This window comes from Cannabis sativa, chromosome 1 (genome assembly GCF_029168945.1).
Source record: "Cannabis sativa cultivar Pink pepper isolate KNU-18-1 chromosome 1, ASM2916894v1, whole genome shotgun sequence".
NCBI lineage: Eukaryota > Viridiplantae > Streptophyta > Magnoliopsida > Rosales > Cannabaceae > Cannabis > Cannabis sativa.
This window is the reverse complement of record NC_083601.1, coordinates 6,959,165-6,971,030: the sequence shown is the minus strand read 5'-3', so window position 1 is coordinate 6,971,030 and position 11,866 is coordinate 6,959,165. Positions and strand designations below refer to the sequence as shown.

General features: G+C 30.1%; 1 protein-coding gene across 1 annotated transcript; it reads left to right on the top strand.

Annotated features, from left to right (window-relative positions):
* Positions 1 to 5,634: 5,634 nt before the first annotated feature.
* LOC115705582 (uncharacterized) lies at positions 5,635 to 11,582 on the top strand. Its single transcript, XM_030632952.2, has 3 exons — positions 5,635 to 6,963; positions 9,463 to 10,008; positions 10,954 to 11,582. The coding sequence occupies exons 1-3, from the start codon at positions 6,124 to 6,126 to the stop codon at positions 11,059 to 11,061; spliced, it is 1,494 nt and encodes a 497-aa protein (XP_030488812.1). The 5' UTR covers positions 5,635 to 6,123; the 3' UTR covers positions 11,062 to 11,582.
* The last annotated feature ends 284 nt before the right edge of the window (positions 11,583 to 11,866 follow it).

Below are 11,866 nucleotides of genomic sequence, written 5' to 3'. Positions count from 1 at the left end.
TACAATGTATTTTATCCTTAAAACACTTAACCCTGTATAAATGATATTTCAACTAAGTGAAATGAGTACTCAATCATTTATCTCGTTTGGTTAAGCTCGAAGGAAATCACCCTTTGCTTACTATTCGCCAGATAGAAGCTATAGATTCCATATTTTTGTTAGCGCTCCCACTCAATCGCACTACCATGTTCCCAAAATGTATGTATTGCCCAGACTAAAATTTAGGCTTAACTAACAAATCAAAGAACACGAATAATACTCTTGAAATTAAGCCTAACCATATCAGGATTTCGATCATGTGATCTAGGATCAACTTATGATATTGAATTGAATAGATGTTTACGGTAAGTTTCAAAATCTAATTCAAAGTTCAATATCGGTCCATTCCAATGCATACTCCATGCAACCAACCTGAGCTTTACTTTAACCTATGTTCTGGAAAGAACATAACATTTCTCCAAATGTAAGTAAACTCTGTTATAGATTGTCATATCAGTAAAACCCAGTGTTCTATCTAGGAATACTTTATTCACATAGTCATGTTTATTTTCCACTGTGTTGACAACACAATAAACATGATCAAGTATGTGAAAAGGGGTTTGGATGAATTTATAAATCAAATAGACAAGCAATTGATTAAGTGAACCAAAACATACACAAGTGAATGAAAAATTACTTTTGTTACTTTATTGATATTGAATAATCTGGATTACATTGAAACAGAGTTTTATTTAGGGCATAAAACCCAACAGTAACACCCTACAATGTATTTTATCCTTAAAACACTTAACCCTGTATAAATGATATTTCACCTAAGTGAAATGAGATCTCCACCATTTATCTTCGTTTGGTTAAGCTCGAAGGAAATCATCCTTTACTTCTATTTGCCAAATAGAAGCTATAGATTCCATATTTATGTTAGCGCTCCCACTCAATTGCACTACCGTGTTCCCAAAATGTATGTATTGCCCTGACCATAAATTAGGCTTAACTAACAAATCAAAGAACACGAATAACACTCTTGAGAGTGAGCCTAACCATATCAGGATTTCGATCATGTGATCTAGGATCAACAAGTGATATTGAATTGAATAGATATTACGGTAAATTTTAACATATCTAATCAAAGTTCAATATCGGTCCCTTCCGATGTATACTCCATACATCCGATACTGGTAAACTTTGCCAATGTCCTTGAAAGGACATAACACTTTTCCAAGGTGTAAGAATACCTATCGCTGATTATACCATGTCAGTCTAAATCCAGTGTTCTGACAAATCAGGGAATAAACTTTTGAACATATAATAAAGATTATATTCCACTGTGCTGACAACACTATAATCTTTAACCAACTCATATGTTCTGGACTTAAAAAGAATTCATACATTATATACCTATAATCATGAAATAAATCATGTGAACCATGCAACATAAAATATTATTTCTGATCTTTATTAATAAGTAAATCTGATTATATGAAATGCGTTTTATTTAGGGCATAAAACCCAACAGAGCAAATCCTTCCAAATTCCTAATTTTAAATCCTTCCATAAATGAAAGGATTTACACTCTTCCTCTTTAATTATTTAAAATCACAAATATACCCTCATAATATATTATTAAAAAATTACATCTAAGGACAATATAATAATTTCATAAATAAATACTTTCCATCCTTCCATCACTTCATCCCTTCTACCAAATAACTTAAAAGGATTGCTACTCTCCTCTCCCTCCCTCTTATTCTACATCCTCAACCAACTCTCCATCCTTCATATTCTCCATCCTTCCTAACAAACATAGCCTAAATGAAATTAGTATAAAAGGAAAGCTATGGTCTCATTATCTAACTAATGCTTCAAAAGCTAAAAACCTAGTTTTCTTTCTAGGTTTATGAGACTTCATCTTCTTCCTTTCTTTTTCTAATTTCGAAATCATAAATCCATCTTCACAAACCAAATTCAAGCCTTAGTGATTGAGTGCATGCCCACACATAGCAAGTGAGTCATCAATCATAGTGTGTAAGACTGTGAAGAATCCAAACAACAGAAGGAGTTTCGGGCTCAGATCTTGGTGATACTCTGCTACAGAAAGGATACAAGGGTTAGAGATCTGAGCGGAATGAGTCATTTAATTTCGCTGCAACCAATGTAAGGTTTCTCATATCTTTTATGTGTTTATTTATATCGTTTTAGAAGTTCATTTTTAGGATGTTAAAAACATACTTGTTAGTAAATCTAGATCTTGGTAAAACATATAGCAACATATATCTGGGTCGAATATGGGATTTATTGTATCACTCCCGAGCCTCGTCCCAAACTCGTTTCGAATATATAAAATTGCACCCCACCTTGTTCCATTACCTATTAAGGCAGGTAATTCCCGCCCTATTTGGGGTTAATACCTGTCCCCGTAAATAAAAGGCTAATTAGGATTTTTTTTTCTTCCCGAACTTTGACATGTGACAGATCATACCCCTTGAATTTTTTTGTCCGTTAAAAATTCTCCTTGAACTATTGAGCTTTTGTCTAATTTCATTCAATTTTACTGTTCCAGTGATTGTTTATGTACTAAACCATGCTCCCCAAACTTTGATATCTACCAAATCATGCCCCTCGAACTTTGATATGTACTAAATCATGCCCCTTGAACTTTCATTCACGGTAGAATTTTTTTACTGAAAGTAAACAAAAGTCCTAATTCAACAATCTCAATAGTTTAGAAATATTTTTAACAAGCTTAAAAGTTCAGAGAACATGATTTGTTATAAGTAAAAGTTCGGGAAGAAAAAAATCTTAATTAGCCTAAATAAAATTTCTATCACTAAATACAATACAATACATTACAATACAACTTATTACCAGTAATTAAGCACCATGGTTAGCATATTTCTTTTACTCATATCACTAGTAAACATCCCGCGCTTCGCAGCGGATATATAAAATATTTTAAATTATATATAAAAGATAAATTGTATATTTTAATTAATAATAATTACTTCGTAAAATTATATTAAAATTTTAACTTTACTATTAAAAAATTTATGACATAAATACTTAAAATATTAAATTTATTTCTAATAGATACCGAAATTTGAAAAATAGTAGCATAAATTTTCATTTATGGTTTAATTTTTATTCTGATGTGTGTTAAGTTCTGGGTTCGAATTTTATTGTGTGTGCTTTTAATGTTTGAGTTTTAGTATTTTACTATGGTTCTAATGTTTGAGTTTGTATCTATGAGATCTGTTTTTTTTTTTTATATATTTATTTTTATAGATTTTGAGAACTTCAAATTTGATGTTATTTCTATTGATTATTGGGATTGAGAGTTTAATTTTTTATACGGGAATTAAAGTTTGCCTTTTAGTTGCATTGATTGAAAAATATTAGTAGAAAATTTATGAAATGAGAATTTTAAATATATGAAAATAGAATTAAAAAATAGCATTTAAATCGAGAATCAAAGTTTATTGTTAATCTCCTTACAAAAAAAGTTTATTGTTAATCTGTAAAGATAATATGGCTGGAAGAAGATGTAAAAGTTGATTTTTATTTCATTTAATATGTATATAATATTTTTTCTTTTTTCAATAATATGAATTTATTTTAATTATTTTTTTTTCTTCTTCTACATAATCTCACACTTGCTTTTTTTTTTTTGTTCAATTCATAATGTTTGATTCATAATATTTTTTTTATATATATAAAAATACTTTTTATATATTCTGTAAATATATATATAAATAATTGAATAATTATTTAATTTTAATATTATTAATTTAGTTTATATTTATTATTATGTGTTTTTTAAAAAATAATTAATTTAAGATAGATATTTTAATAGAAAATTTATTAAAATAATATTATAATATTTTATAAATTTATACGGTTCATATATAGTGATTATGTAGGTGTAAATTGATTTAAATAAAATAAAAAATAAAATATGGGAGAACTAATGAGAGATTTTTTTTTTTTAATTTCTTTTATACGGTCCATAGTGATTATAATATAGGTTTAAATTGATTTAAATAGAATTAAAAATAAAAATAAAAGAATTGAGGAGAAAAAAGAATAAAATTCATTATTAATTAATTATATATGTATGATAAAAATTGATATTTGAGGTAATTCTTATAAAAAAATTATATATATGTAAAGAATCTTTTTTAAAGTAAAGAAAAAAAAAACATAAAGTGTGGAAGATATTTATTATTATAATTTTTTAAAATATGAGAGATATTTTAGTTGATATAATTAGTGTTCAAAATTTTGTAATGTATAATATTAATAATTATGATAATTGTATTTTCGTGAGTAAGGTATATATATTTATAAATTTGTGATATTTTAAATAAATATTATTAGTTAACAATACCAAAACTTCACTACTTTATTTTAAAAATAAATTCATTCACAACAAAAGATTAAATTGTGTAAAAATTAACGCACTTAAAAAAATATTGTAAATATTTACCTAGCACGATAAAAAAAACTAAAGATATTAATTTCAAAAATAAAAACATGATGAGATAAATTAGAAAAGAACCTAAAACATGAAAAGACTACCCAATGTCAAGAATACTATTCCAAGATCTCTACCTATAACTTAAAACAATTCTTTTACTAAAAAATCAAATTTCAAATCTAAATTTATGATCCTTACATGTAAGTAAAAAACATATTTATACCAAATCTAAACTTTCTTTAAAAAATTATTCTTACCCAACACAAAACTTAGACATTCATTCTTCATCAAAACAGAAAACAAACACTTATAATACATATCTAGCTAAGACATATATATAGATCAATTAAAGAATAGAGAGACTAACATAAGATACTACATGATAAGAGTTAGACCTCTTCGGCCACCATATTTATCACCTTAGCCTTCTTCACCACAAAAATTACAATTTTATCATTGTCATGATGTCGTCCATCCATTCATATTGCTCTGCCACCATATTTATCACTTTAGCCTTCACCTCAAAAATTACGATTTTATTATTGTCATGATATCGTCTATCCATCCAAATTACTTATTGTTCTTCGAAGTGCATGTTCGTACATCGAACAATTAATAATTATTAGAACTCATCTTTGAACCGAACTCTAGCTAGATCTCATCCTTGAACCGAACTCTAGTTATCTAGATAAAATACAATTCAACGATGAAAAAAAATTGTAGAAGAATTAGAGAGCACTACTGAGAAAGTTTCCAACAATCAATAAATATTTGTGTGAGTGAAAAAAAAAAAAAGGAGAAATTAGATGTTTTGTGTGAGTGAAAAAAAAAAAAAAAAGAGAAATTAGATGTTGTATAGATTTTTACTTATAAAGTAGAATATATAATACAATTAACGTGTATATATTATATTATATATATAAATTAAAAAATAATTATATATTTTTTAAAATTAATTAATCATTTAATATTTATAAATTTAGTAAAAAATTGAAATAATTAAAGAGAGATAAAAAAAAAAAAGCTTATTAAAAGTGATTATAGAGTAGTTGCGGAATTACCATTGGTCCATTTTTTTTTTTAAAACCCCGCTGTATGACCATTATTGACCACAATAACCGATCTTTCGCATCGAATGCCACGTGGCAAGCAATTTAATTTGTAAATGTAACATGTTTCTCTGTTATTTCTTTCTTTTCAAATTTAAATCTCATTTATTTAATTAGGGCGAAAAACATAAAACCTATTTATCATCACCATGGTCTATTGTTAGTACACTACACAAACACATAATAACATTGTTCCAACTCATCTCTTCAGCTCTTTCATCAAGTTTAGGAAAGACATCTTTTATTTTATTTTTCAGAAAAGGAAAAAAAAAAGAAGAAAGCATATTTCGTTTCCCTTTCTGACTCCATAGAAGAAAACAAAATCAGAAATTGACGTCCTACATTCTGAGCAATCTCTTTCTTTTTGTACCATAAATTTTCTGGGCTTCACAAAACAGAGTAAGCCCATGTCTGTTTGTTTTACTTTTCCTCTTTTCGAACAACACCGTCCGACGTCGTTAGAACCTCAATCCGGGGATCAGATGAAATCTTTTGTCTCTAGATAACTACTGTGCGAATTTTCTGGCTGAGAAAAAAAAATAAATGAAGCAGAATCGACATGGACCGAGTCAAGACCCGCTCAAGGCGCACAACTTTTCCTGGTTACCCGATAGAGCAAGCGAGTTATTCGCTCTTCTAATGCGAATCGGACTCCTGGTTTGCCTCGTGGCATCAATTTCGCTCGCTCTCCATTCGGCTTTCTGGGGTAGCTCGTCTCGGCGGTTCGCTTTACCGGACCGGACAACGAAATTTCCAGACTACTCTGCACAAAACGACGACGTCACGGGACCCACCAACATCTCACACGTTATTTTTGGAATCGGCGCTTCGGTGCACACGTGGCGAGAGCGCAGCCGTTACAGCCTTCAATGGTGGGACCCCAACGCTACTCGCGGCTTCGTCTGGCTCGACGCGGAACCAAAACCTGACGTAATAAAAGACACTGTTTCTATTCCCTACCGAGTGTCGGAGGACTGGACCCGGTTCAAATACTCCAGCTCACGAGCAGCGGTTCGGATCGCCCGAATAGTCCTGGAGAACTTTCGGGTCGGGTTTCCAAACGCGAGGTGGTTCGTGATGGGCGACGATGATACCGTGTTTTTCGCGGATAATTTAGTTTCGGTGTTAGGGAGTTACGACCACACGCAGATGTACTACATCGGCGGAAATTCGGAGAGCGTGGAGCAGGACGCGATGCACGCGTACGACATGGCGTTTGGTGGTGGTGGTTTCGCCATTAGTCGCCCACTCGCGGCTCGCTTGGCCAAGATATTGGACGGTTGCCTCGACCGTTATTATAGATTTTACGGCTCTGATCAGAGGATATGGGCTTGCCTCAGTGAGCTTGGCGTGTCACTCACTCGCCACCGTGGGTTCCATCAGGTACGCTTATACATATCCTATCCCTTACGTGACTCGTATTTCCTCCTTTCTCGATTAGACTCTTGTTCTTCCACGTGTCCTTTCTAAAGCTTTCGTGGTATTGGTGAGGTAAGTAGTCAAAAGTCTCACTTGACCATGTTTCACGGTAGTTTCTTAACAAATAATATATTGCTACGTATTTATTTAGCCAGGTTGGATTAATTAGAATTTGTCCCTCATTAAATTTTTTATTTGAGACAGTTAAAAAAATTTCTTAAACAATTAAGATTGTTAAGTTTAAAAATTTTTGTCAAATTTTATTTAATTTTATTAATGTGATAATATTACTAAATTATATTTTTAAATTTTAAATTTTAACATGTATTAAATTATATTTTTAAACTTTTATCTCTGTCATTTCTATTATTAAAATTTGATAAAAAAATTTAAATTAACAATCTTAATAATTTTTTTTAAAAAAATTAACAACATAATACATATGAAGATAATAATCTAATTAGCCTTTCGGTCGGATCACTTGGGTGGCTACTTTAATGAAAATGTATCCCACCTCTAAGGGTAAAACGTAAATGTCCCTGTACATGGTGGTACCCAAGTTTTGAGGTTTTATCAGCTGATTTGACTATTTATAAATTTGTTCCTTTTCTAAAATAATCTTGTGTTATTAATTGCAATGCAACTATTCAAATTTGAATTGATGTGTCGTATAGAAAGTGGACACTAATATGGAGGACTTTTTTTTCAGTCAATTCTTTCCCTAGGAAGGGACGAGCAAAGAAGTGTACTATGATTTTTTGGAGCACTCCCAACTCTTTCACAAATTTATTTTTTAAAATATATCACTAATTTTTTTTTATTTATAGTACATTTTTTCATTATATCTTATATTAATTTTTTTAAATTCATCACTAAAAATTTACTTTTTTTTTAATTTTAATATATTATATTTATTTTAAATAGATAATATTAAAACAAAAATAATTATTAATAAAATATATTTAGAGTAATAAATATCATTTTATAAATGTAAAACATGAATGATAAATTTTAAAAAAAAAATTAGAACATCTATTGTAGTGTGTTTTTAGAGCATCTCTAATGGTCCTCTATATTTTTTACTTAAATTTTAACTAAAATAACTAAAAAGTTAAAGTAGAGAGTTATTTTTATTATTTTTGCTCAATTATGTTCTTTAATTTAGTTAATATTTAGTCATTTTAATAATATTTTATAATTTAAATTTATTAAATATAAATTAATTTAATAAAATAATGAAAAATTAATACTGTTTTTGACTAAAATAATATTAAAACAATTTAGCAAAAAAAATAGAGAGCTCTATATTTAAAGAGTTTTTTTTATCCATTTTCTATTGTAGTGAGTTTTTTTTTATATATAGTTAGAGCTTATTTTTTTAAGACTCGCTTTCTATTTTAGTTTAAAAATAAGTTGTATAATTAAAGATGGTCTTAGTATATTGTTTTAAATATTTTAAAAAATTTCTATTGAAATGTTCTTTCTCTATTTTAAAGAAGTTGTGAGTATGTTTTGGTGAGAGAAAAGCTAGTAAGGGAAATGAGTATCACGGCGTGATTCGTGAAACGAATAAAAGATTGGATTATAGACAGAATAAAATAGACTGGGCTTTTTAGTATTTTATTCGATATGATTACTTTTAAAAAAATGCAGAGAAAGATAGCCCCCAAAACAAAAAAATATATAATAAAGATGCCATCTGTAAAAGCTACTCGAACCAAACTAATAAAGAAGTAAAAAGGGTAGCATTCCTAGCCTTTGGTGTCATGAGACGTGGCAAATTTACATGGAGCTTTGATATTTGTGAAATAAAAGTTCTCTAGCAGGTAATTTTGGTGCGTTTTGTTCTGTTGTAATCTTTTGGTACAACAATTCTCCTATTTATCATAACTACTCTTTTGTAAATGAATTTGCCGATACCTAAATCAGAGAAGTAGCTAAATATAATCCGCCAAATGAAGATTTATTGACCCATTTTACCCCTCATTTAACAAGTGGTATACTATGACTCGTCTCTCAAACATCCATTAATTTGACTGCTTGGTCCCAATCTTACTCTCATTATCATATCACGAAATGATCTTATAAATAAAAATAATATGTGGCTCGTATGTAACTTTGTTTCAACTTGTTTGTCCTTGTTAACATCCATTGCTATTGCTAAGCCCACCCTAGTTTTTTCTGAAGAGGAGAGTAATATAATTGAGACAGTCTGGCCTCCACGTTACATAAACAATCTTTTCATGAAAAGGGTACCCTGCTTTTATGGACCATGGTGCATGGGTTGTTTCCTTTGCACATTTTTGCTTAGTCAAATGTGATCATTTTGGACTATAGTTCAACTTCAATAGTATGGAGTATATAGATTTATATAGTATATTTATTATCACATTTTTTACTTATTAAAATATTTCTCTAAGGTGTATTTATGATCCATTTGGTTATTTTCTGATAATATTTCAGTTGGATATTAAAGGAAACCCGTATGGTCTTCTAGCAGCACATCCATTGGTTCCACTGGTATCCCTGCACCATCTTGATTACTTGAATCCCTTGTTCCCGGGGCAAACCCAAATAGAATCAGTGGAGACCTTAATGAAAGCGTATCGGGTCGACCCGGGACGTATATTACAACAATGTTTTTGCTACGACAAGAAACGTAAATGGTCAATATCTATATCTTGGGGCTATACTTTGCAGATTTACCCCTTCATGTTAGCAGCTTCGGAACTTCAAATGCCCTTGCAGACGTTCAAAACGTGGCGGAGTTCGAGTGACGGGCCTTTCACTTTCAATACCCGACCCGTGAGCGACGACCCATGTCAGCAACCGTTAGTTTACTTTCTGGAACGGGTCGAGGAGGTGGCTGAGAGTGGAACTAGGAGTAGTTTTTTGTTGTCTCTGAGCAAACAAGCCAAGAAATGTAGAACGGAAGTGTATAAGCGTGTCATGGCAATCCCAAAAGTTGTTGTTACTTCTATGAAGATGGACAAAGACTATTGGAACAAGGTAAATTTCTATCAAATTCTCTTGCACATATATAATGCTAAACATCTAGATATAGAGGAAAGCTAGTAACTAATTAATATATATTTAAGTTGGACTAAGGTAGGTACATACTATTGTGGACATTGTCTCATTGATAAAATAAATGGTAGAAAATATGGGCTACTCGAATCATAACCAATTAGTTTTGAGATAAAACCACATGATTCTCAACATGATAGTGATCTTGTAGAGAATTAAACCATATATAAGAACATGAACTACTTCATTCATAATCAATTAGTTTTGAGATGGAAACCATAGTTCTACACACACGCATGTTATTTTACTAATTACAATATCCACTGTCGTGTAAAAGAAATTAAGATTATAATAAGTCCGAGTGCCAAAACACAAAAGGTGCACCGATATAACTACCAAAGAATTTTCCGTATGATATTATTCTTGTATTCATTTACTTGATAAGACATTATACGAAATGCTATATGAGGACTAGCTTTTTTTCCTTTTCCTTTCTTTTTTTCTATTTCTTTTTTTTATCTATCTTTTTATTTTGGAAGGGATCTTCATTTGGTCAATTTTTTAGTTGCTTTCCAAATTTTGGACCACCGCCATTGAAATCATTATTAAGACACACACTACTTACATTTTGTTTGAAGAAGGAAGTGCCTGTAGTGTCACGATAGATAAAGCTGACTTTTCATACATATATTAATCATAAAACGACAGACAATAAATATGCTCAGTGTAATTAAGTCAATTTAAAGAAATGAAAGTTCAACTGACTCATCCATTTTCATTTTCTTTCAACATCTTTGCCATTGCTCTCATATATTAATCTTGTAACATTAATATGCATATATACATAAATATATAAAAATTTGTTTGTATCGTAGAATATGATATATTTCCATGAAGAATGATCTGATTTATGGTGATGATGTACAGGTTCCTGTTAGACAGTGCTGTGAGATTTTGGATCATGCAAGTGTAAAAAACGGGGTCATGCAGATTAGAATTAGAAAGTGCAGACCAAAGGAAACTATTACTTTTTAGAGAGAAAGAGAGAGAGAGAGCACTTTCATAATATTACAGAAGTTAGTGCCTCAACCTCAAGTGAATATCTACTTTACTTCACACCACTAAAGATGGCCTAAGTGCTCTTAGCACCACAGCACCTCGTATAGGCTCTAAATGTCTACATCAATTTGAAATATTGTCATATGTGACTTTTATGACAGAAAAGGTGCTAAAGCTCGTGTATAGGATTGAGGTTGCTTACATATGAGATGTAATGGAGAAGGAAGGTAAGAAAAAGGAGCTTTCCTGTAGCTTTGAAATCTCTACTTTAAGTGGTATGTGACTTTATTTTTGGGGAGAGAGATGGTTAAAGAAAAGAATAATCAAAGAATAATTTAACTTATTATACTCTGTAATGGCATCTATACTACACACTTGAATTGTGGTCCTCGTTTATTATCACTAGGGAATTAATAGCTTATACAGTGAATTTTGGATTATATGGTACTTTTTGTAAAGATGAAAATTAGATGTTACATGGTATTTATTTAGCTTAATAACGTTCCATTTCTTTTTCAATATTGATTACTTTACCCGTGTTTATAAAATATTCAATCTAATATAATTTGCACAATTTAGATGTTACATGGTATTTATTTAGCTTAATAACGTTCCATTTCTTTTTCAATATTGATTACTTTACAGGTGTTTATAAAATATTCAATTTAATATAATTTGCACAATTTAATTCAATTCAATACGCAAAGTACGTCTACAATTTGTGAGTTGGAAAATTTAAATATGGATTGAATGTTGTTTAACATGTAAAAATAAGAGTATT